Below are 27,729 nucleotides of genomic sequence, written 5' to 3'. Positions count from 1 at the left end.
ACTAGTATTCATACAGTATTAGTAATGTGAACTTGTATCATTTGCATCCACTAGTACACATAGTATAAAACTGCAAGCACTTTGAAATAACTAAAAACATGTCTTTAACTCAGATCGTTTCAGTTCATCATCAGCTATAGCACACATGCATGTGCTGAAATACTTAACAAAAAGATAATCGCTGCTTAGGCAACTGCACAGTTACTGTCTTTAAATGAAGCAGCAGAACGTCAGTGCTTATGGCTCATCATTGACTGAAGCACAGGCTCTACTCTCCAGCACAATGGTGACCCACAAAACTACATTAAACTAACAGATCTCTCTTGTGCAAAAACACATTAATACAGTTCAGTGAAATATTTACTCTTCTTATCAGTTCATGACTTTGCATTACTGTTTTCTGTGGACCTTCGCTAATATTTCAGTGAACTGCCAAAATAAAGCATGTTACAGCATGTTACATGTCCCACCAGAGACAGTAATATATTTGGATCACTGTTACACAGCAATAAAAGATGCATAGCACTCTATCCCATGGGCAGCTTTAGGACTCTCTGATCACTGTTTGGTTCATGAGGCTGTAACATCATATATCAGTTTCTGTGAAGATATGTGCATTCTTACCAGGACACATCTAACTTACAACAACGACAAACCGTGGTTCACTGTAAAACTCAGACAGCTCCGTCAGGCCAAAGAAGATGCTTCCTAAAACAAGCACAGTTACGGATTTAGTGACACATGCCTTTAACATTTACACTAAAAAATAATAGAAAATAAATCTCCAAAATGAGCAACAAAAACCTCAAATGTTCTCCTACTCAGGCATACCCCTTTTCCACCAAGGGGTTTGGAGAACCCCTGAAGACCGACGTAAAGGCTGATAAAAATTCTGATTTGCATCACTAAAATAAAATAAATTAAAAAAAACATTAAAAATCATTTGAACGGCAGTGTGTATACATATGCATATATAAATGTTATCTAGGAATATTTATATATCTAAATAAAAATAGACTTTCAGTATATGATCCAAAGTAGCTAGTAACTAACTATTTGAGTAGTGTTTTTATCCGATACTTTTTTACTCTTACTCAAGTAACTATTCAGACTATTACTTTTACTTGAGTAAATATTTCTACAAGTACTTTTATTTTACTTGAGTACAGTTTTTGGGTACTCTATACCCACCTCTAACAAATGCCCATTATTTACATACATGTAAGTGCTCTAACCAACTCTCAGTCTTGTTTTGCTTGGTTTGTATGATCCATCAACCCCTTGCGGTCACTGCCTGAGCAGGACAACATTTGAGGTTTTGTTGCTCATTTTTTAGATTTATTTGCCATTATTTTTAGTGTAAATGTTAAAGGCATGTGTCACTAAATCCGCAACTCTGCTTGTTTTAGGAAGCTAAGCTAATATGCGTATTAAGCATTGTATATACAGTGGTATTATTTTCTAAGTGGTTACAAAAGTCTTTCAAAATCAAATCATTTAATAATTACAAATATTTTTTAATACACTATAAAAATGGGTGTGTTAGTTATGTGATTTAATAAAACCTAATCTGTACAGAACAAACATGGCTTAGTGTTTACACTAACTTTGCTACAAATTATGCTACTGTATTTACAGTACCTAAAACACTGCAGTTAATGTAATATTTTTATTCAAAGTTTCATTGTACAAGTCCAATGATTCAAAAAAATATGACAACATTTCTCAAAAGGAACATGATTCGAAACACAATTTGAGTTACATATTCTTTTGCATGTTCCTTTAGTAAAAAACAGTGTAGAAACCATGGAAGATTATTTATACTATAGATTTTTTTACTGCATGTTAACATACAACCTGCATACTGCATGAAAGCATTTCATCTGAAGCTGCATTTTTTTAAATGTTGTAAATTCCAGCCAACACTCGAGAAGAACCTTCTTGTCTAAATGGTTTCATAAAGAACCTTTAACATCCGAAGAACCTTTCTGTTTCACAAAAGGTACTTTGTGGCAAAAGAAGGTTCTTCCGATTATAAAAAGGTAAGAAAGAGAAGGTTCTTTAAAGAACCTTTGACTGAATGGTTCATTGTGGAACCAAAAATGGTTCTTCTGTGGCATCGCTGTGAAACACCATTTAAGCACCTTTATTTTTAAGAGTGAAGAAATGCCAAGACTTGTCAACTCAACCATCTCACCCACACAGAAAGTCATTTGGTCTGTTTCTAAAACATTTGCAAGACCTTTTCTAACCTGCTCAGATTCTGCTGCAGGCCTCAGTCTGATCCCATCTGCACTCCTGCAACTTACTTCAAGCTGGCCTCCCTCAAAAAAATTGCTGTTGGTTCTTCTGATTTATGGGTGATCAAATGCTTGACAATTTAGATACTGAATATTAATCAACCCCTTGTGGTTATTCTAATTTGTTTAAACAAATACTGAAAGTCATATATATTTATGTTATGTTCACTCTCCATTCTGCTATTCAAACCTCCACATAAAAAACTGGCAAAGGAAACAAATCTGCTAAACATTTACTTGCAGTCCAGGTTATTGAGGACCTGATGGCTTCTCTCAGTCTTCCAAGAACGCAGGTAAGACCGTATGTGGTGTTATATTTCATTTTAATTGTATGTGTATTGGGCAAAAGAAACTATCTATACATATTGTTCTAGTTTTTAAAGACTAATAGCTGTCATTTTTGTTGTTGTTGTTTGTTTTGTTATTTTTCTTTAGTTTTAATTTCCTCTATCATACTTTTTAACATTTTGAAATTCGAATGTTTAATTTCATTTAGTTTAATATCTTGAAGATTCTTGGTAATGGGAGTTAATAGTTGTTGCTGTATTTAATCGGTGAGCTTGTATTTTGTGATTATTTGCTATATATTGCAATTAGAGGTAACACTTTATTTTAAGGTGTCCTTGTTACAAGTTACATGTACTTATATTATAATAACAATTAATTATTAGTGCTGTCCATTAATCGCATCCAAAATAAAAGTGTTTGTTTACATAATATATGTATACATAAGGACACACACATACAGCATATATTTCGAACATATTTACATGTATTTACGTGTATATATTTATATTCATATAAATCATATCATATATAAATATATTTAATATATAAACGTAACATATTTTTCTTAAATATATGCATGCATGTATGTATATTTATATATCCATAATAAATATACACAGTACATACACATATATTATGTAAACAACTTTTATTTTGGATACGATTAATCACGATTAATCACGATTATTCATTTGACAGCACTATTAATTATATATAATTACATGCAAGTAACCCTAAACCAAACCCTAATCCTAAACCTAACCATATAGTAATAGTACATGCTGTTAATTAATATTACTCAGTACAATTTAATATTCCACAGGTTATTACATGGATCCAGATGATCACCTGCTTCATTATACACTGTAAGATTCATTTCCATACAATTATTATTATTATTTTTTCTTAATCTATTTCAAAGGACTGTGATTTTACAGCAAGAACATTTGAAGTGATTTGATAGAAGAAGAAAAAAATTATTAGCAAACAAACAAACTGCATTGTCCATTATTGTTGCAAGAAATGCAAAATGCTTTAGGTTTTGCTCAGTGGTGTAGCAAGTCAGTACCGGGCCCATATGCAAAAAATAATGTACGCCCCCCAACCCCAAATGATATGGGCTCCAACTTGTATAACTTGTTGATTATTATTTATTATTTATTTATTACGTAAATACCGTTACGTGACTATTCACAAGCTGTTTTAATGCTTGTAAATAATATTTAACGTTTTCAAGTCCATTCATTACACACAAGCAATAAACTTTGTGTTTTTTATTATAACACAAAGTCTCATCTTTCTATAAATGTTAAGATCAAAAATAAACAATAAATGTGTTTTGCGCTCTTTTACATTCGCCTCAGTTCAAGCTGCATGTGAATCAATGATATTTTCCTCTTTAATATTTGCATCACGAAATAAACATGAATAAATATTTTAATGCATATTAAAAAAAATCTGAACAATTTATACAAACGAATGTCTCATGAAATTGATCAGAGGTTCAGAAATATCTATAAGCCTACGTGTTATTGCTGTTTTTCGTGTTAAGAATAACAGGTTGGATGCCACAGATTTCTTTTTTTGTTTTTCTTTTTTTTTTGTAGAGTGTAATTTTCACATTAATTCACGCAATATAATATGATTTTATTATCGTCATTTTTACTTTATTAAATTATTATGACGTTAATCTTATTTAGTTATTTTTCAGTGTGACACTAAAATGCCGCTGTAGGGTATTTGTACTGCATGCAACACAATCTTGGCACAGTGGCCCAAAAAAACTAAAAAATAAAAATAAAATAGTTTTAAGTTTGACGTACGATCCTGACTCCCCATATCTCCTCACTGGACGCGCCTTTAGAGAGAAATGCATGGATTACATAGGCTAATGAAATAGTTTTTAATTTTTTATTTGAATTATTTCATTGTAAAGTAACATTTTATAGCATTCTATAAATATATTTATCATGTCAGTGAGGCAAGTATTTGCTGAGTTTCAGTTCAGTTTTTGTGAAGTGTTCCTGCTCAAAATCAAGACACCCTGTTTGTTTTCTTTATTTTAAAAAGCAAAACATTTTGTTGATAATGTGAGTGCACACAAATAAAACTATTTTCCGCCTTTATGAGGAAAAAGTACGGCGTATTTGAATTTTCCACTCTTATTAAGAAAAAAAAATGCCAGTGATCTCAATAGCGCCTCCATGTCCTTCACAGAGCGCTTCAGCTCAGGGGCGGATCTACCGGGGTGGCATGGGTGGCATCTAAGAAAAAGCTCTGCCACCCCAGAATTATCAAAGAAAAATATATAAATGTAAGCAGTGTTTCATGTGCTACTTTTCAGCCGCGGCTATGACCGCGTAATGGAAAATAATGGCAAAAAAAAACCATGTTTTTCACTAAACTGTTCACGATGGTTGCACGCGCACGCAGCACGCCCAGTGTAGCGCAGCCCATTCACTAACGAACCGTTTTTACATTCGTTCGTGAATTAGTTACTGCTTCTTGGTTTATTCAAAAGTCCTCTGAGAAATCTAATCCCGTCCAGATATGTTGGTTCCTGTTATTGTTTGGTGATCACTTTCATCATGGATAGGCTTTTCTGCCATATCAGACGAGCAAATAACATGAAATCAATAAGAAGATGCCGATCACGAAAACTAATAGCAGCGTTAGGTAAGAATCTTGTATTGCACTTTTTGATTGTTAACATAATATAACTGATTTTAGTTGGCCCATTTCCCCAAACCATTAATTCAGTTCTCAAAACAAAGACACATTTCTCAAAAAGTTTAACAATGAGTAAGTTAAACATTAGGTAGCAAAACTGATGGCACCAATCAGAATATCTGCATCTACAACGGAGAGAGAGCTGAATGAATAATATACATGGGTTTTATACTTACACATTCAGTATAATTACATTAGATGATGGAAATTTCACTATTCTATATGTACAGTAAACTGTAGCACATGTTGTACACCTTCAAACGTGTGACTGACAAATTTAATTGATAACCATTTTTCTGTGTAGCCTACTGCATGTTTGCAAAACTGAGAAATGACTGCCTAGAGCTATAGCTAGTCTTGTGTCAGGAGACCAGGAAACTGCTATAGTACTGTATACTGTAATTAAATTTGACCAAATGTGCAGAGGATGCTGAATTTATATTGTTTTTACTGTAGGCCTACTGTATTGTAGTATACCAAGTTAATATACAATTCTTCGGTATTTGAACTGTTCTAGTGTTTTTCATCTACTGCAAGATTACCTTACAGTAGTAAGATGAAAATTATCTGTTCCCAAAAGTTCATTGCTGAATTATTATTATCTGTAATTTATTTTATGTAATAGACATTGAGTGTAACGGAACTGGTCAGACACAGAAGGTAAGTTAAATCACACAGTGTTTATTAATGAGGTGAGCAGCACACAGGAGCAGTGAAGAGTCTTCATACTTGGTGAGTATCAATCCGTGAGATTAACGTGAGGTGAATGTCACAGTAACCGTTCGTCTCTCTGTCTTGACAGATCCAGTAGAGCGGCAGCTTCAGAGTGGCCGAGACGAACGAGCGTACACACAGACACCAGGAACGAGAGAAGAGGATGACAAGACAGAAGGTAAGTAATAACAGGTCTTAACAAGTCTTAACTGGTAGCTATACTCAGCTTCTAGAAGAGCGGAGACGGTCCAGGTAGCAATCCCAAGATCGGACAACTGGTGACTCTGGTGACTGATCTTATATGTGGCTGGTGATAATGAGGTGCAGGTGCAGGTGATTAAAACTCAGGTGAAGTGGATCGGGGTAACTGGCTCTGGGAGGAGCCTGGTCCTTCTGTTACAGTACCCCCCCCCCCTCCATGGCCCACTCCTGAGGGCCGACCTCGGCGTCGTGGTGGTCTGCCTCGGCCTCGAGGTGCAGGACGATCAGGATAGGTGGCGTGGAAATCATCCAGAAGGCTGGGATCAAGAACATCGTCTCTGGGTATCCAGGAGCGCTCCTCAGGACCGTACCCCTCCCAGTCCACGAGGTATTCTAGTCTCCCACCACGACGCCGGGAATTTAGGATGTCTCGGACCTTGTAGATGGCTCCATCATCAATGATGAGTGGGAGAGGGGGTTCCTCGGTCGGACCAGGCTCTGGGGAAACAGAAGGGTAATATGGTTTGAGTAAGGAGACGTGAAAAGTAGGGTGAATTTTATATTGTGAAGGGAGTTGAAGCTTGAAAGTGACCGGGTTGACCTGTTCCAAGATGGTGAAGGGGCCAACGAACCTGGGACTCAGCTTACGGCTGGGCAGGCGTAGCCGAATGTCTCGTGTGGAAAGCCATACCTTCTGTCCAGGCTGATAGGTGGGTGTTACTGAACGACGAGCATCGGCGGCGATCTTCTGCCTGCGTACAGCCCGTTGCAGGTGGTGATGTGCTGAGTCCCAGACTCCCTCGCTCTCTCGGAACCAGTGGTCGACCGCAGGCACATCGGAAGGTTCTCCGGACCAGGGGAACAATGGAGGCTGGAAACCGAGTACGCACTGGAAGGGAGAGAGTCCAGTAGAAGATTGACGGAGTGAATTCTGGGCGTACTCGGCCCAGCCTAGGAACTGGTTCCAAGAGTTCTGGCGGCGATGGCAGAAGGTTCTCAGGAAGCGCCCAATCTCCTGGATTTTGCGTTCAGTCTGCCCATTTGATTGAGGATGGTAACCTGAAGTCAAGCTGATGGTCACACCTAGGAGAGCGAAGGCCTTCCATACACGGGAGATGAATTGTGGGCCTCTGTCCGAGACTATATCTTCGGGGAGGCCGTAGTAATGGAATACATGATTGAATAAGTGTTCTGCGGTTTGCATGGCAGTGGGGAGTCCGGGCAGAGGAACGAGACGGGTGAATTTGGAAAATCTGTCGATGATGACGAGGATGCAGGTATTATGGTCGGAGGGTGGTAGGTCAGTTATGAAATCCACTCCTAGGTGTGACCACGGGCGGTTGGGAATGGGTAAGGGCACCAGCTTGCCTGAAGGGAGATGACGGGAACTTTTGGATATGGCGCAGTCTGGGCAGCCCTGAACGAACCTTCTCACATCCCTGGCCATGTTCGGCCACCAGAAGCGATCGCTTAGCAGCGAGAGAGTAGCGTTGGCCCCTGGGTGACCAGTACCAAGTGAAGTGTGAGAGGAGTGGATGAGGGAAGTGCGCTGTGTCCTGGGAACATACTGACGGCCCGGTGGGCAGCCCGGCGGATTGGCAGGAGGAGTGTCAGAGACCACTGGAGGAGAGGACCAGGCAATAGGGCTCACGATGATGTTGGAGGGCAAGATACCTTCGAGCTCCTCGAGAGACTCCTCCTCGGTGTGAAGACGAGATAAAGCGTCTGCCTTGGCGTTATGGGATCCCGGTCGATAGGAGATTTGGAAATTGAAACGGGTGAAAAACAATGCCCATCTTGCTTGGCGTGGATTTAATCGTTTGGCGTCTCATAGATATTCAAGGTTCTTGTGATCTGGGAGCACGGGAAATGGTTGAGCTGCCCCCTCCAACCAGTGTCTCCACTCCTCCAGGGCAAGCTTGATGGCCAGAAGCTCCCTGTTGCCGATGTCGTAGTTTTTCTCCGCCGGGCTGAGCTTCTTGGAAAAGAAGGCACATGGATGGAGCTTGGGAGGCTTCCCCTGCCGCTGAGATAATACCGCACCTACTCCAGTTGTTGATGCGTCCACCTCTATGATGAAGGGCAGTTTTGGATCGGGGTGGACGAGGAGTGGTGCGGTAGTGAAGGCTTCTTTGAGACGGTTGAAGGCATTGGTGGCATTCACATCCCAGGCAAGGGACTTCTTATCTCCTCGCAGGAGATCAGTGAGGGGGCTTGTGATTGAACTATAGTTGGCGATGAATATTCTATAAAAGTTTGAGAAACCCAGGAAGCGCTGCAATTCCTTGATCGTGGTGGGTCAGGGCCAGGATGTGATGGCTTCCACCTTCCCCTTGTCCATGCGGATGCCACCGTGACTGATGATATATCCAAGGAAGTGTACTGATGGTTGGTGAAATAGACATTTTTCTGCCTTGAGGTAGAGCTGGTGTTTCCTCAACTGCTGAAGGACCTCCGCAACGTGGTGGCGATGTTCGGCCAGGCTCCGGGAGTAGATTAAAATGTCATCAATGTAGACGATTACAAACCGATGAAGAAACTCCCAGAGCACCTAATGCATGAAACTTTGGAAGACAGATGGGGCGTTGACAAGCCCATAGGGCATAACCCGGTAGTCATAGTGCCCAGTAGGGGTTACAAAGGCGGTCTTCCACTCGTCCCCCTCTCTGATGCGGATGAGGTTGTACGTGCTGCGGAGGTCCAGTTTGGTGAATATGGTGGCACCGCGAAGTTGTTCCAAAGCTGCAGGGACAAGAGGAAGGGTATAGCGATATTAAACAGTGATGAGATTTAGCTTACGGTAATCTATGCATGGACGGAGCCCTCCGTCCTTCTTGGCCACGAAGAAGAAACTCGAAGCAGCAGGGGAAGTGGAAGGGACGATGTAACCCTGCTTGAGTGCCTCCTCAATATACTCCTCCATCGCCTTCTGCTCGGGTAGTGATAGGGGATAAATTTTACCCCGTGGTACTGGTTCACCCGGAACTAGGTCGATTGCGCAGTCCCATGGCCGATGAGGTGGTAGCCAAGATGGCCTTTTGGGACAGAACACATCCCGGAAAGCCTCGTAGTCAGGTGGAACCTCCACAGATTGTTTCTCCACAGGGCTCTCTATGGACGTGGCCTGCACCGATAATTCAACAAATGGACGTGGAGAAGGTTTTGGCATATGTGGGAAACATTGAGGGAAACAGTTAGTACCCCACTTCAGAACATCTCTAGAGGTCCAAGATAAAATTGGATTGTGCTTTACCAGCCAGGGTCGACCCAAAACAATGTCTACAGTGGATTCCTCTAAAATCAGTAAATGAATACTCTCCTAATGGAGCTGCCCCATTCGTAGCAACAGGGGACCGACACAATATTTGACAAGGCGACATGTGAGTGGAGTACCTGTTATGGCTTGGATCTGGTAAGTGGTTTCGGTTGCAATGGGTGTGAGGTGGAGTTGCCGGCTGAGTTTCCCCGAGATGAAGTTCCCCGCTGAACCGGAGTCCAAGAGGACTGTGACTGGCATCAGGTGATTTACAAGGACAATGTTAGCACAAGTAGTTAAAGGGTTCATCTTGGGTATGTGAGGTTGCATACCACTCACCCAAAGCCTGGGCGGACGAAGGGTGCAGGACAGAATCATATGGTCAGAACTTCCACAATACAGGCACAACCCATTGGTAATTCGCCCCTGTCTTTCTGTAGACGATAAATGGAAAGTGTCAGTCTGCATAGGCTCAGATATGGGTCTAACCTCTGGCTGGTGGCTCGGAGGAGTGTCAATGGCTGTAACGGTCGTGGTCTCCGATGTGCAGGCCCGCATACGGTTGGAGCAGCGGATGGCAAGTTGAATAAACTTCTCTAGCCCAAAGGTGTCATCGTAGGCTGCCAGATGAATCTTCAGGCGGGAATTTAAGCCTTGCCGGAAAGCTGTAATCAGTGAAGGCTCGTTCCATCCACTCGCGGCCGCGAGGGTGCGAAACTTCAGGGCGTATTGATGAATAGTCAAGTTACCCTGTCGAAGCTTATATAACTGTTCTCCAACAGAAGAATCACCAGGAGAGCTGCTAAACACCTCTTTGAAATGGGCGAGAAACTGGGCAAAAGAGTGCGTGGCGGGTCCTGCTTGACTTAGAATCATCTCCGCCCATCTCAATGCGGGTCCTGTGAGAGACGTGATCACGAACGCTATCTTCGCCTGGTCGGTCAGGAACATCTGAGGATGTAAGTCAATTGTTAGAGTACATTGTAGAAGGAAGCCATTGCACTCCTCGGGATCACCTGAATAGGGCACTGGTCGGGCCATGGGACTGGCGTACATTACTGCCGAAGAAGTGGTGGTAGCGGAAGTGACGGGTGCGGTAACAGAGACCGGTGGCGATGGTGAAGCCGGATGGGCTAATAACCTTTTCAAAGTGTCAACCAGTTCCTGAAATGGGTCGTTAACACTCATGGTGTCGCCGTCTGGTCCGATCTTCTGTAACGGAACTGGTCGGACACAGAAGGTAAGTTAAATCACACAGTGTTTATTAATGAGGTGAGCAGCACACAGGAGCAGTGAAGAGTCTTCAGACTTGGTGAGTATCAATCCGTGAGATTAACGTGAGGTGAATGTCACAGTAACCGTTCGTCTCTCTGTCTTGACAGATCCAGTAGAACGGCAGCTTCAGAGTGGCCGAGACGAACGAGCGTACACACAGACACCAGGAACGGGAGAAGAGGATGACTGGAGGATGACAAGACAGAAGGTAAGTAATAGCAGGTAAGTCTTAACTGGTAGCTATACTCAGCTTCTAGATGAGCGGAGACGGTCCAGGTAGCAATCCCAAGATCGGACAACTGGTGACTCTGGTGACTGAGCTTATATGTGGCTGGTAATAATGAGGTGCAGGTGCAGGTGATTAAAACTCAGGTGAAGTGGATCGGGGTAACTGGCTCTGGGAGGAGACTGGTCCTTCTGTTACATTGAGCTGCAAAAATAATTGCTGAATCCTAATAAGACATTTTTTTTTGTTAAGTGTTATTGATCTCATGAGTGTTCACTGGGCAGGAAAGTCATCTGTGTATTTGAATTGAGTGTAAGCATTTAAGAATACCTGTAATAACTAGATTGAAAAGTTTGAAAGACAAATTTATGCTGGCTTGTCTTAAAGTCTTGTTTAAGATACATAAATACTTTGGTCAGTTCTAGATGTTTGCTAAAGTGTTGCTAGTTGGTTGCTAAGTTATTCTGGGTGGTTGCTAGGCTCTTGCTATGCAGTTGCTGGGGTGTTGCTAGACTATTGATAGTGTGTTCTGGGTGATTACAGACATTACCACCACTGGTAATAACAGAAAATCAAACATTGTTTTCAAAACTGATCCAGTTTCAGTGCTTTTATATTATTGTATTTCTTTCTAATGTTAGCAAATTCAAAAGTCTTACTCTTAAACTTGCTCTTAAACTTGCACTAAAACGTGATTTATACCATGTAAGTAGCCTATGTAATATTAATAGAACCGCATGTCTTCTTTAATGATACAAGCTCAGAAACATTTATAACCTGTTGAAGTTTTTTATATTTGTGTATTAACTTGGTGCCATGATGGATATTGAAATATTGCTATTTATTTTTCATTTTAAACAGTATGATTACTTAATGGTAATGCAATATTTGTGAACACAACTGTGCATGTCAGACAATAAATCCCCAAAAACTATGCATGGGGGCTTGCTTTGGATTGCCATTCCTCGTAGCCACCCCTTTGCCACCCTAAAAATTATTTTCTAGATCCGTCCCAGCTTCAGGCTCCACTTTTAGCACAAACGATTTTATATTTATCACACATTTATCTTAATTTTTTACATTTATATTGTGAACTGCATTAAGTTTTTGTTTTTGTTTTTTTGTCTCAAATTGTGTTTATTTGAGAAGGCTAGACTGATCAACCATATGCTCAACTCACTGTCTGGAGCTGGCCGCTTGGTATTTAAAACACATACAACTTGGATTTAACAAACATAAAATGTTCCAATCATGTTTCTAAATTAACTTAATAAAGAAACGAAACGAAATATTAACTTTTTTAATGGCTGCAACGGCAGCTGTGTTGGAAGATAGGGAAGAGAGAGAGAGAGAGAGAGAGAGAGAGAGAAAAGACATGGTCTCGGGTCGGACTCGGGCTGAGAATTCTAATAAGCTGTCAGACAAGGGCCGGGCCCGTGCAGGGCTCTAATTTCATTCCCTTGTTTCAATTAAAAGTCCCCTTTTGGCTCGGCAGGCCCCCAATCTGCCCGGGCCCATATGCACCTGCATACCCTGCATATCCAGACGCTACGCCCAGGGCCGTTTTAACCACTGGGCTAGGCGGGGTTGAAGCAAGGAGGGGGCCCGTGATGGACTGGCGCACCCATTGCCCAAATCGACCACGCTCACCCACTTATTAGCGCTGTTATTTAGTTGAGCTTTTCCGTAAATTCCATGCATTACCATTTGAGATTAAAGTGTAAAGTCTGAATTTGGTTTACCAATCAAATGCACTTATTCTATATTTGACTTATGACCGATATGTGCACGTATCTATCAGGTGATCGCTGCCCAGTATGTCTCCATTCACCTTCACTCTTCACTTAGTTCTGGAGTAATATGGAAAGAATGGTCGCGCAAAGAACAATATTCGATAAGTAAGAATGTCAGCAATTCTAAGAGAGAGGGGCTCAAAAAATGAAAAACCCCAAATACAAAGAACAGAAAAAAAACACAAGTTAGTCAGTAAAATCCCCAGCTATTGGGGATTTTACTTTATATTTTAGATATATTTACTTTATATTGGGGATTTTAATTATATTACTAAAGCTGATTGGAAGTTGTTTGAACAGCGAGTGGACCGCGCACATGGAGCATAAAAAAATACAACAACAACAAAAAACTGCATCATCGTCCACACAGATTTTAGGTTAGTTTGATTATTAACTGGATGTATATTGGTTTTGTGTTTAAACAAACTCTATATAGGCTATTCATTTAAGGGTGGGGACTTGGGGAGATAATCCGGTAGAAATATATCAATCGATTTGTGCGTCAAGATGTAGGCTAAGCTTGTCATTTAATCGCGTTTTAAGCAGGTTTTAAAACAAATGGTTTAAACTGTTAATGAACATTATAAGTAGTGGGACAGAATTCGTTCTGGTAAATGCGTGCATTAAAACGGTTTCAGAACGATTTCGCACAGCGCGCAGCTGCTCGTATTGCGACTGAATAAACTTTTCGCTCCTTGTTGTGCTTAAACGTTCAAATACATAGTTGGGTGTAAAGAATTCTCGTCTTTGTGAGTATCCTCATAAACACAGTTATTTGTGTCTTAAATAACCGTTAATATTTAAAGATAAAGCATGTGTAGTGTTAGATTCTTCTGATCAGAATTCTTCTGATTCTGATATGAGATCCTGGATTAGCCTATATGATGAGATCTTAAAAGGATAGTTCACCCAAAAATGAAAATACTGTCATCATATACTTAAACTCAAATTGTTTTAAACCTCTATGAATTTGTTTGTTCTCCTCAACATAATACTTTGAAAAATTATCGCAACCAGTTTCTGGTCCCCATTGACTCAAATTATAGTGTTTTTTTGTTTGTTTGTTTGTTTGTTTTCCCATACTATGGAAATCATGGGGGCCCAGCAACTGTCTGATTACCAGTATTGTTCCAAATATATTATTTTGCATTCAACAGCAGAAGGAATGGTAACACTTTAGATTACAGCCAACAATGTACCGCGTAATTAAACAGAATTTACAGCGTACCTATTTGTAACTATAGTGTACCTCCACAGTACCTACTCATAGGTATAAGGGAACAATATGCAACGTTTGGGGAATAAGGGGGTAATAATCTGCGGAATTATAAAGCATTTATACTGTAAGTATTTTATAACTAAAGGGAACCTATTCTGAAATTATGCAGAGTCCGTGATTTTCCGCGTCAGCATAACTTCTAAACGTGCATGTAGGTAAATGGAAACAATTGGGGAATAAGGGGGTAATGAGTAACTATTCTAAGATTATGTGGTATGCATGACATTCTGTGTTTGGCAACAATATTATGATTTAGAACAAGTTGCCTGATTGTAATAACATAAAATATATGATGCAGTATATTTTACACTACATACTGAGTACTTATTGTATTATTACAACATATATCTTACATGACATTGATACAAATATTAGGCCTATACTATAGGAAAATTTAGTAATTATAGCAAAGGTAAAAACCACCATAGTCGAGATTACTAAAGTATAGGGAAATTTTGTAATGAGTTTCTGCTATGATTTGGTTTAAAAATTGATATGAAATTTCATGTCAAAAATCATGTCAGCAGCGAATCATGTCTGTTGAGGTGCAGTAGTGGAAAACTAGATTACCTGTTTCCAGCTGCTCCCAGAATATAGCATATAAATTTACCATCATAATACACATGTACTTTTACTGAATTGATGTTTTTTTGATACCTGTAGTGCTGTTGGTGCACTTGAGCTTCCGTATGTGGTTTGAGGCAAGTAGAATAAAATGTACTACAACATTTTTCTCAACTACTATGCAAACATACACCCTTGTTACGTGTAGTTACTGTGTAAGTGTAACATCCGTGGGCTGTAATCTAAAGTGAAGTCTTGTTACGTGTAGTTACTGTGTAAGTGTAACATCCGCGGGCTGTAATCTAAAGTGAAGTCTTGTTACCCTCTTGTTACGTGTAGTTACTGAGTAAGTGTACCATCCGCGGGCTGTAATCTAAAGTAAAGTCTTGTTACCCTCTTGTTACGTGTAGTTACTGTGTAAGTGTAACATTAAACAATTTTAGTTATGCTACAATAGATGTGTTTCAAATTTATTAACAATTAACTGTATTACATAGTTAAACACGCAAGGTCCAAAGACCTTAAGTTAAAGAATTATTATTATTATTTAACAAAATTTTAACAGATCTTTTCCAAGAACAGAATGCAGAAAAAACAAACTTGCAATCACTTATACAAAATACAAAGAACAGTAAACACACACACACACACACACACAAAATCATGTTCTACATTTACTTTTAATAGGCATATTATAATTTTTTCCTTTCAGCTGTGGGCAGGAGTCGACAAATTTCTGGAGATCTTTTGCATATGCTTGCAAAGTTGTCCCTGCAGTATATGAGGGAGCAGAGAAGTCCTCCCCCTCAAGTCAATGGATGATGGGAAATGAAGTCCAATGTGCTGTGTAGTGTTAAAGTCCATGTAGTGAGCGGGTGACCTCTGGTGGTGAACAAATGGAGGTTCATGGCCGGGATTCGTGACATAGCCCCCCCCCCAAGGAGCGGCTTCCAGATGCTTCTATACAATCAAGGAGGGAGGCGGAACAAGGGGAGGGATGGAGAGCCAGGTCCCCGTGGAAGTGGAGTGGCCGGGGATAGAGGCAGAGCCAAAGGAGCACCAGGGCGGAACAGACGGGACTGGAGCCCACCAGTGCAGAGAAGACAGGGCGGGAGACCTCCACGGCGGAGCTGAAGACCACCAGACCTGAGCAGAAGACCACCACAGCGGAGCAGACCGGGCAAGAGAGCACCACGGCAGAGATTGGAACCTAGGGAAAACTGAGACACAAGATACAGACAACACAGGCAGAGCATTCACGGTCTCAAGGACCATGGCAGGGAACACAAACTCATCAGTGGGCTCGCTGACTGAAACTGGACAGAATGATAGTTCATAATTAGTCTCTATGGCAGTGACAGAGTTGACATGACAGTCATGGGGTGCATTCATAGTCTCTGGTCTCATAACAGGCAGATTTAAGGGTTCAATGGAGGTTTTCTGGGTTGTGATAGACTGGGCAACCAACTCCGTATTGGCCTCCTTGAGAGTGGTTGGACAGGACGAGAGCTCACAGATGGCCTCCATAGCCGTGACAGGGCAGAACGAGGATTCATAAACGGCCTCCATAGCTGTGACAGGGCAGGACGAGGATTCACTGACAGCTTCCATAGCCGTGACAGGGCAGGACGAGGATTCACTGACGACCTCCATAGCCGTGACAGGGCAGGACGAGGATTCACTGACGGCTTCCATAGCCGTGACAGGGCAGGACGAGGATTCACTGACGGCTTCCATAGCCATGACAGGGCAGGACGAGGATTCACTGATGGCCTCCATAGCCGTGACAGGGCAGGACGAGGATTCATAAACGGCCTCCATAGCCGTGACTTGACGAGACTCCGGCAGATCGGCGGAGGCATGGTGAGACTCTGGCAGATCGGCTAAGACGCGAGGTGACTCTGGATGACCGGCTGAGACGCGGGGTGACTCTGGATGACCGGCTGAGACGCGGGGTGACTCTGGATGACCGGCTGAGACGTGAGGTGACTCTGGATGACCGGCTGAGACATGACTTGGCTTGTGATGATCAACGGTGATTTGGCTTGACTCACGAAGATCAACTGTGGCTTGGCTTGGCTCTTTAACATCAGCGGTGACTTGACTTGGCTCATTAACATTAGCCGTGACTTGACTTGGCTCTTTAACATCAGCGTGACTTGACTTGGCTCTTTAACATCAGCGGTGACTTGACTTGGCTCTTTAACATCAGCGGTGACTTGACTTGCCTCTTTAACATCAGCCGTGACTTGACTTGGCTCTTTAACAGCAGCCGTGACTTGACTTGGCTCTTTAACATCAGCCGTGACTTGACTTGGCTCTTTAACAGCAGCCGTGACTTGACTTGGCTCTTTAACAGCAGCCGTAACTTGACTTGGCTCTTTAACAGCAGCCGTGACTTGACTTGGCTCTTTAACATCAGCTGTGACTTGACTTGGCTCTTTAACAGCAGCGGTGACTGAACGGGATGCTGTTGTGTCCGCCATTTTGTGAGCATGCTCTGGTGCGGCCGCCATTACACGAGTGAGTGCCGTGTTCCTCCGTGACACCCACAGTGAACACTGAACCAATAGTCAATAAAGCATAGTTCATAAACTGAGCGAGTGATGAACGCAGACCCTCAAGGGTTAATAGTGATTTGAGCGGCTGGTTAATGCCCTCACAAAAAAAGTCTGAGCACACAGTCAGGCAGATCAGCATAGTAGGCGACATCTAAATACTCTTGAATATAGGCCTCGAGGGATCGATTGCCCTGCTTGAGAGCTAACAGCAGTCTTGCTGTGTCCCTACCTGGTCAGAGTCCATTTGAACAGCTGCTGGATCCTTTTGCGGCCGAGTATTCTGTTACGGGGAGAACAAGACGTGAGACGTGCGGATCCGTATGCAAACTTTTATTTATAAACATAGTCAATTCACAGGCAGGGTCAAACGACGGCAGACAGGTATGGCATGGGCAAGACACAGAGTAATCCTAGGGCAAGCGTGGGTCGACGATCGGTGAACAATATCCAATAGGGCGAGGCAGAGAGATAATCCAGGTACACAAGCAAAGATCCAAACGAGGGGCAAACAGAGTCCAAACGGCAAGGCAAAGGGGTTAATCCAGGAGAAGTGGGCAGGAATCAAAACACAGGAAAACAGGCTAGGCAAGACTTGGAATGGCTTGTTAGAGTAGCTATCGACAGAGACTGTGACAAATGCTAAACAATACTTGGCAGTGACAGAGAGGAAGTCCAAGGCTTATAAAGCGTGTGTGATTGGGTGATAGTTCTCAGCTGTGAGTGTGATTAGTGTAATCAGCTGTGTGTGTGTGTCGTCAGTGCAATGGATGATGGGAAATGGAGTCCAATGTGCTGTGTAGTGTGAAAGTCCATGTAGTGAGCAGGTGACCTCTGGTGGTGAACAAAAGGAGGTTCATGGCTGGGATTTGTGACAAGTATACTATTTGTATACTTATACTATTGTACAAGTATACTATTTACTATTTGTATCAATGTCATGTAAGATATATATGTTGTTATAATACAATAAGTAGGCTACCCAGTACGTAGTGTAAAAATATGTTGCATCACATATTTTGTGTTATTACAATAAGGCAAATTGTTTTAAATCATAATATTGTTGCCTAACACAGTAGGATATAAATACCACGTAATCCTAGAATAGTTACGCCTTGCTTATGAAATACTAACAGTGTAAATACTTTAATTTTCCAAGTCATTACCCCCTTATTCCCCATTTGTTTCCGTTTACCTACATGTACATTCAGCTTTAAGTTATGCTGATGCGGAAAATCGCGGACTCTGTATAGGTGCTGTTGCCATTTGTGTCAATAATGTAATTCAAACATCAGAAAGAAAATCACTTACTGTCCTTGACTGAATCACTTTTGTAAAATAAATAAGAATGAATGTATATTGAATATGCACAGTGGACACCATTCAGTCAATTTGTACATTTTCTTTATACATCATAATATTATTCAGTGCTTTAAGTATATCAAGTAGGTCGATTTCTTATGATCTTTGTTCTGTTGTAGCCTAATTTGTGACAGTAACCTTATTTTTACTTAGGCTAGTATTATGTTTTGTGATATTGAAATTGGTAAAAAAAATGATGAAATTTCAGTGCATCAAGAATTTTGATATGGGATAAAAATCCTATTTAAAGCTTATATATATATATATATATATATACAGTGGTGTGAAAAAGTGTTGGCCCCCTTCCTGATTTTTTATTTTATTGCATGTTTGTCACACTTTAATGTTTCAGATCATCAAACAAATTTAAATATTAATTAAAGATAACACAAGTAAACACAACATGCAGTTTTTAAATTAAGGGTTTTTTTATGAAAAGAAAACTAATCCAAACCCACATGGCCCTGTGTGAAAAAGTGTTTGCCCCCCCCCCCCCCCCCCATCCACCCCCTACCCCCGCGTTAAACTATAACTGCGGTTTATGACACCTGAGTTCAGTTTCTCTAGCCACACCCAGGCCTGATTACTGCCACACCTGTTTGCAATCAAGAAATCACTTAAATAGGACCTACCTGACAAAGTGATGTAGACCAAAAGATCCTCCAAAGCTACACATCATGTTGAGATCCAAAGACATTCAGGAACACATGAGAAAGAAAGTAATTGAGATCTATCAGTCTGGAAAAGGTTATAAAGCCATTTCTAAAGCTTTGGGTCTCCAGCGAACCACAGTGAGAGCCATTATCCACAAATGGCGAAAACGTGGAACAGTGGTGAACCTTCCCAGGAGTGGTCGGCCGACCAAAATTACCCCAAGAGCGCAGCGATGACTCATCCAAGAGGTCACAAAAGACCCCACAACAACATCTAAAGAACTGCAGGCCTCACTTGCCTCAGTTAAGGTCAGTGTTCATGACTCCACCATAAGAAAGAGACTGGGCAAAAATGGCCTGCATGGCAGAGTTCCAAGACAAAAACCGCTGCTGAGCAAAAAGAACAAAAAGGCTCATCTCAGTTTTGCCAGAAAACATCTTGATGATCCCCAAGACTTTTGGGAAAATACCCTGTGGACTGACGAGACAAAAGTTTAACTTTTTGGAAGGTGTGTGTCCCATTACATCTGGCGTAAAAGTAACACAGCATTTCAGAAAAAGAACATCATACCAACAGTAAAATATGGTGGTGGTAGTGTGGTGGTCTGGGGCTGTTTTGCTGCTTCAGGACCTGGAAGACTTGCTGTGATAAATGGAACCATGAATTCAGCTGTCAACCAAAAAATTCTGAAGGACAATGTCCGGCCATCTGTTCGTGACCTCAAGCTGAAGCGAACTTGGGTTCTGCAGCAGGACAATGATCCACCTCTGAATGGCTGAAGAAAAACAAAATGAAGACTTTGGAGTGGCCTAGTCAAAGTCCTGACCTGAATCCTATTGAGATGCTGTGGCATGACCTTAAAAAGGCGGTTCATGCTCAAACTCTCCAATCTGGCTGAATTACAACAATTCTGCCAAGATGAGTGGGCCAAAATTCCTCCACAGCGCTGTAACAGACTCATTGTAAGTTATCGCAAACGCTTGATTGCAGTTGTTGCTGCTAAGGGTGGCCCAACCAGTTATTAGGTTTAGGGGGCAAGCACTTTTTCACATAGGGCCATGTGGGTTTGGATTTTGTTTTCCCTTCATAATAAAAAAACTTAATTTATAAACTGCATGTTGTGTTTACTTGTGTTATCTTTGATTAATATTTAAATTTGTTTGATGATCTGAAACATTAAAGTGAGACAAACATGCAAAAAATAAAAGATCAGGACGGGGGCCAACACTTTTTCACACCACTGTATGTATATATATATATATATATATATAATTATTGTGATGGGGGGCCCTGCAGTAAGTCATAGCCCCGGGGCCCAGTGCAGTCTTAATGCGGCCCTGGCTACGCCACTGGTTTTTCTCTTTCAGCTCTCTTGCTAGGATCTGTAGAGTCATTAAAATGCTCAGAACCAACAACAAAATCGCTCCTTAATGCCATGAGAGAGGAAGTATTCCTCTACAGCGATGCAAGGCCAGTTATAAGTCTGAGTACTCCCACCAACGTCACAGTGGACTTGACTCTATATGGAATCTTAGGAGTGGTAAGCAATTTTGACTTAACATTTACAAAATCATAATATTTTTTATATTACTAATCCCACTTAATATTATAGAAATGGATACAGACTGCTTATTTTCCTTTCAGAATGAAAAGACACAGGTGTTGGAAACATACCTGTGGGTGAGGATGGTAAGAGTCAACAAATACACTGTTTAGACTAAGGGTGTGTGATATTGACAAAAAGAATCCCAATATTTAATGGAATTTTTCCAGTACTGATAATTAAACAATATTTTTTTTTTTCAAAATCTTGCTGAGACATTGCTGAGTATGTTTTTGTGCTGGTACCTTGGCTGGTTTAGGTCTGTCATTAACAAATAAATAAGACACGAAAACAACCAGTAGGTGGCAGCAAGTTCCTGCCTTAATGAGTGATTCATGGAATCATTCATTCAAATGATTAATTCAAAATGGCTGAGTCACTTAGAAATTATGTAAGTGATCAGTGGTGGGTAGATTACTTACAAATTATGGTTCATTACAGATTACAAATTACATGAAAAATCTGTAGTTAGTAATATAATCTAGGTTACACATGTTAGGTATTGTAGTCTGACTACTTTTTGATTACTTTTAAATTACTTTTGACCTAACTTGTTTATCACATCGACTTGATTGTTATTATTAGCCACATTGCGGCTCATGTTGGGCCAAAAGCGTGCATGCTAGTGCGTGCCAGGGCCAGTCGTGTTTCCACTGTCCCTTCTGGGGCTTCCCCTGGGCCAACCGCCAGGGTTTTTTGGCCAGACGAAAACCTTGGGCAAAAGCAGGCTTTATGTAATCCATAAAAAGTAACTGTAATCTGATTATAAACATTTTAAAGCACATTACAATCTAATTACAAGTATACCATTTTTGGAATCTGATTATGTAATCCAGATCACATGTATTCAGTTACTACCCAGCACAGAAAATGATTTATGAATAGATCACTAATCTGTAATTTTCATTAGTGAAGCTAAAAAACTTTGTGTTTGTTGAACTGTTGTATAAAATCAATATAGCATTCGCTACTGCGCTCACACGCTAATAGTTAGGAAAACAGCACTGATGCATGTGTGAGATTAATGAACTATTTTGAATCGAACAAATATTAAAAACAAAATCCCATTCAGGGATATTTTTTGCTTCCATGTCATACCTGCTTTCTAATAGGCTTCATCACACAGTAATAGCTTTCGGATTGTCAAGACATGTTTGTCTTAGTAAAAAAATTTTTATTTATCTCTTCATTGTACTTGGGCCCTCCCTGGACGAGCGAGTATAAAAAGCCTATGCATAAATCCGGCCTTGCACGGATGATAAATATCACACACCCCTAGTTTAGTAGATATTAATAGTCACCTATGATCCATTCACATTTTATGGTGCTAAATACTTCAAGGCACTAGAAGCAATAGCACTTGTTGAATTAATATTTTTGTAGAGGTGGCAGATTGAAGGTTTGAGCTGGGATCCTGCTGAATGTGGAACGAAAAAGATCTCACTACCAAGAGAAAAGATATGGATTCCAGATATTGTCATCAGTGAATTGTAAGTTTCAAATATTGAACGTAACAGCTATGACTTCTGAATAGGGGGAAAATATAGTGTTTACGCATTTGCAATGGACATCCATAACCTTTAACCCACCTTCATTCTGCAGCATGGATGAAAACCGAGCACCTGAAACATATTATGTCTATGTGACCAACACTGGTCTGGTGCTTGACTATCGGCCGTTTCACGTGATCAGTTCCTGCAGACTGGACATCTACACCTTTCCGTTTGATTTTCAAAACTGTACATACACGTTCAACTCTTATAAACACTCTCGTGAGTAAGCCAAACTGAGAAAATTATGTTCCTGTTTGGCTACTTGTGATAATATTGTAACTATTGGTCTCTTTTTTTAGGTGATGATGTTCAGTTGTTCTTCTTTCTGCCAGTGGAGCAGATATTCAAAAATTCTCTTGAAGTGATGACAACTAAAGGAGAGTGGGAGCTGATAGACATGAGAGCAGAAAAACCTGTACAGCTCTTTCTAGAAGGGGGATGGGATACCCTCATTGTTTATGTTGGTGCCATTTTAGATTTGGGGGTGAATTCACTAAGAATTGTAACTGATAATGACCTGATTGGTGAACGAAATTTCTCCAAGTACAAAATGTTCCTGGATCAACATCCTGGTTGATCCTGGAACAACATTCCAATCAACCAAACAGAATTGAGGGATAACTTTTCAGGAAATATCTGTTTTAGGCTTACGATCAGGGTTAGGTGCTTCTACACCCTTGTTAATCAGCTATTATTTCACACTGATTTTAGGAATAAATTATGGGTAGTGTTAGGTTAAGGGGTAGGTATTGGGTTATGTGTATATTTTTGGACAGTAATGTTGATCCAGGATCAACAAAAGATGTTAATCCAGAAACATGTCTTACTTTGCAAAATCACAGCGACTGTCATAATTTGGTGCATGTTACTGGAACTGTGCAGCACAGCTGCACCACTGTGATCCAGACATCAATAAAACAAGCTGAAAGTGTTTGACTACACCAGGGGTGTCTAATCTTGCTCCTGGAGGACCAACGTCCTGCATAGTTTAGCTCCAAACAGCTCCAGCACACTTGCCTGGAAGTTTATAGTGAATCTGAAGACCTTTGCTGTGCCTGAAATCGCCCCTTTACCCTTAAATAGAACACTTTTTAAGGGGACAGCCATTTGTAGTGGTGTCCAAAACCATAGTGCACATTATCGAGTGCACTCATTCAATCCCATTATGTACTGCGACAGTTAGTGTATAACCGATGTATACTAGAGAGTACCCATAATGCACTGTGAGGGATTTGCCGAAATGAATTCCTGCATTTCACCAGAAGTTGGTGCCTACAGCTGAATCGTCCATCCATCCATTTTCCAAACCGCTTGTCCATTGTGGGTAGAGCGTAATGTCATGCAGGTATAGATTTATTTTAAATTGATTGTTAAATAGTTTAATTAAGGTTTATACTTGCAAGTTTCAATGACAAAGTTCAAGATAAATCTGCCAGTTCCTTCCAGTGCACCCAAAGTCTGAATTCCCTCACACGTTATCATTCACTCCTTCAACTGGACTATATTAGTAGACTAATGTAGGAAACAATGAATGAGGGTATGGGGGCGATTCAAAAGCAGCACTTGATTTGCTAATTCAGCTGCATTTCATTAATGTTGGGGCTAAAGTCTGCTGGGACAGTTGCCCTATAGGAACAGTTTTGGACACCCCTGGACTACACTATGTACCTGGATATGACCATTTATAGGGCTTTTCTTCATCTTGACAATCATTTTTTGATTATGTTTACATCCTGCATTCTATGTGCAGTTTTAGTGCAACATTAATTCCTTTAGTAAGAAGAACTTCGTTTTCCGAATCTGTGATCGATCTCTTACAATTTGGTGAAATCCTTCGGAGGTTTTGCTCCATCTGGAGTTCCCATGCACGTCATGATTTTTACTGAGTTAGATGTGTTCCTAAGTCAACATACTTTGTTCAACCTGGAACAACATTTTATTCCAGAAATTTAGTCTTTACTATATCCCTATACCTAAACCTTACCTTAACCATGAGTAATCCCTAAAATCAGAGGAAATGGTAGATGAATGACACTGATGTACAAACACCAAACACTGATTGTAAGCCTGGACTTCACAAAAACTATAAACTGGTTCTTCAAATCTGATTGGTTAATCACAAAGACGTTGATCATGGAACATGTTGCAATTGGTAAAATCATATTCTGCGAGTCCCCATGCTCCTTTGGAGATTTCTGCGCTCTATCTCGTTGACACAATCTGTAATGAGTCCAAATCCACCTAATGGAATACAGCTCAATAGAGTGTTGAAGGATTGACGTATTTTTGTAGGCAACGTCGGTCCTGGAGTGCCGATGTCCTGCAGAGTTTAGCTCCAACCCTGAAAAAAAAAACTCACCTGCCTGTAGCCCTAGTAATTCTGAAGACCTTGATTAGTTTGTTCAGGTGTGATTGATTAGGGTTGGAGCTAAACTCTTCAGGACAGCGGCACTCCAGGACTGACGTTGCCTACCCCTGCTGTAGACCAACCTGGTTCCAACACTCACAGTCGGGTCTTTACTTTTAAAGAATTAGCTAAAGAAGAGGATGGAAAACGTCAATGAACAATGAATGGACAAAGCTGAAAACAAGTAGGAAATAACACACACAAACGTTGTGCAACTTCTTTGTGAATTCACCCCTTTATGTTATTTTTTCTCTACTGTGAAATTTGTACTTGATAAACACTAATGTCCTCACTCATTGTGGAATAGATTGTCCTGAGACGTCGAGCTACGCTGTATGTGGTGAACCTCCTGATTCCCAGCTGCTTCCTGCTTTCTTTGGATCTCTTCAGTTTTCTGCTGCCACCTCAAAGCGTGGACCGTGCTTCCTTCAAAATGACCCTCATCTTGGGTTACACCGTCTTCCTTCTGCTAATGAACGAACTGCTGCCCGTCACAGGAAACAACTTACCACTCATAAGTAGGTCGTCAAACCTTCTTACTCATTTTGCATATTTTTGTCTTTACTCTGCTAAAATGTGGCCCCAGATGGTCACCAGCATAAGTTGATAGTCTCCAAAATGGGATGCTGGTGCAACCTACACAGCAGTTCTTGGCAAAGCAAAGTTGGCATAACCCAGTTAGGGCTGGTCAAAACTCAGAGGTGTGCAATCCTGCTCCTGGAAAGCCAGTACCCTGCAGAGGTTTGCTCCAACCAGCTCCAAAACACTTGCCTAGAAGTTTTTAGTGAGTCTAAAGGCCTCAATTACTTTGGCTCAGGTGTGTTTAATTAGAGTTAGAGCAAGTGTGCCGCTCACATCCTGAAATGTGAAGCCAAAACATTCCAAATGCCATCTGATGGCTGGTTGCAGTGTGGATCATAAACCCTACGCTCTATGTAAACAAATGGGATGCGAGCCAATCGGCGTCCTAGCTTTCTCAAGGTATTACAGACCTCTTTGACCAGTTGTATCATGAAGATCATCCTAGTCAATCAGCTTAAGTCCAGGGTGCCAAATCCTGTTCCTGGAGAGCTACAGTACCTTCCTGTAAAGTTCAGCTCCAACCCTGATCAAACACAGCTGAATCAGCTAATTAAGATTTTCAGAAGCACTTGATAATTACAGACAGGTGTGTTCAGTCAGGGTTTAAATTGAACTCTGCAGGTAAGTATTGTAGATCTCCAGGAGCAAGATTGGGCACCCCGGCTTGAGTTTTTCTGATCTACATTCTGGCACAAACCAGCCAGGGTGCGTTTCCCAAAAGCAACTATGGTTGCAAGATCATTTCTCAAAAGCAATGTAGACCATCAATGTTCTCTACAGTGGTTTACAATACTTTCGGGAAATGAAGCCGAGGACTCTAACCTGATCTTTTCAGCAGGTTAGGTGATCCTTCTTTACCTCCAATCTAATCCAATCTAATTCTCTCTCAATCTAGATGTGTTTTTCTCACTCTGTATGGCCTTGATGGTAACAAGTCTCCTTGAGACTATCCTCATCACCAATGTCCTGTATGGTTCCCGTGATTTGCCTCCCTTTCCAAAGTGGCTCAAGATTCTGGTACTGAAATATCTTGCTGGACTTGTTTTTATGAAGAAATCATGCGATAAAAACTTTGAAGGTAAGACTCTTTTTGGAAGCCAATATATTTTTGTCTTCCAGTACGCTTTCACTTTATTGGTGCGCACCTGACGTCAGAATTCATATCATTGGTGTAAAAGATATTTTCTAATGGCGGTCTTGTTTCTTGCCACAGCAAACGCATCTGAGAGCACTTTCTACAAAAATCCCATGACTGATATTCCAAAGACAGAACTAGTTGGTGCAAGTCCAGTGAGAGTCTGGGAACAATGCCTTGATGAAATGAAGAAGATGAGTACGGATTTATTGGCCATCCGTCACCAAGTTGAAGAGCACTTCAGTAATGACAACAGAACAGATGATTGGTTCATGTTTGGTCAGGTCATTGACCGTGTCCTCTTTATAATGTATAGTCTCTTTATCGTTGTGAGTTTAAGCACATTTATGGTTCTGTGGCTGTACTCGTACAGCCTAGATTAGGGGTCACCAAGTTCGGTCCTAGAGGGCCAGTGTCCTGAAGAGTTTAGCTCCAACCCTAATCAAAGACACCTGAACCATCTAATCAAGATCTTACTAAGTATATTTGAAACTTCCAGGCAGGTGTCTTGAGGCAAGTTGGAGCCAAACTCTGCAGGACATCGGCCCTCCAGGATCAAGTTTGATGACCCCTGGTCTAGACAAAAGTTGTGATTTTTATTATTGCCTGCTCTGTAAACTGATGACACCAAAACTCTGATGTCATCCCTCTAGTTGTGTCAGAAACACACGAAAAAGATATTTTAAAGAATGTTGGTAACCAAACAGTTGACAGTAGCCACTGACTTGATGGCACAAAAAATGTTTACCGGCGACTGTTAGTTTTTTAACAATTTAAGGGAGAGTACATGATGACAGAATTTTCATTTTTGGGTGAACTCTTTAAGTGTCCCAATACTTAAAATTCTATAGACATTTAACATTAAACATAAAAAAAATATTCAAAATTAGTGAATATGTAGAATCTGACTTTCTGTTGTATCTGTAACACCAAAACATGTTTTGTTAGCTTTGGTAGCATAAATAGCAAATATGACTCTTCACTGTCATTTTCAAATGTTATATTATTAAATAATACTAAATATTATTTAAATATCAAACAAACTTTGCTTCTAGTTTTGTGTTTGTTTTTTAAATGATTTATTGATTTGATTTATTGTGGTTTAATGTTAAATACGGTATATGTATTAAAATAAGCATAGGGTCATGCATTTCTAAATTAATAATTATAGTTAATGATAGTTATTAATTTGATGCATGGATATAAAAGAAGCCCCAAGAAAATGCTCTTAAAAATGCAATGTGTTAAG

The 27,729-nt window shown here is 40.7% G+C and overlaps 1 protein-coding gene across 1 annotated transcript; it reads left to right on the top strand.

Moving 5' to 3' along the window:
- Window positions 1-20,635: 20,635 nt before the first annotated feature.
- Window positions 20,636-26,863, top strand: LOC306875286 (5-hydroxytryptamine receptor 3A-like; the record flags this gene model as incomplete). Its single annotated transcript, XM_079425757.1, has 8 exons — window positions 20,636-20,740; window positions 20,845-20,889; window positions 22,187-22,293; window positions 22,406-22,575; window positions 22,656-22,816; window positions 25,071-25,281; window positions 26,241-26,423; window positions 26,559-26,863. The coding sequence occupies 8 exons, from the start codon at window positions 20,636-20,638 to the stop codon at window positions 26,861-26,863; spliced, it is 1,287 nt and encodes a 428-aa protein (XP_079281883.1).
- Window positions 26,864-27,729: the final 866 nt, after the last annotated feature.

This window comes from Barbus barbus (assembly GCF_936440315.1).
Source record: "Barbus barbus genome assembly, chromosome: 9".
In the NCBI taxonomy this organism is placed as follows: Eukaryota; Metazoa; Chordata; class Actinopteri; order Cypriniformes; family Cyprinidae; genus Barbus; species Barbus barbus.
The sequence above is the reverse complement of the archived record's forward strand: the minus strand, read 5'-3'. Positions and strand labels throughout refer to the sequence as shown.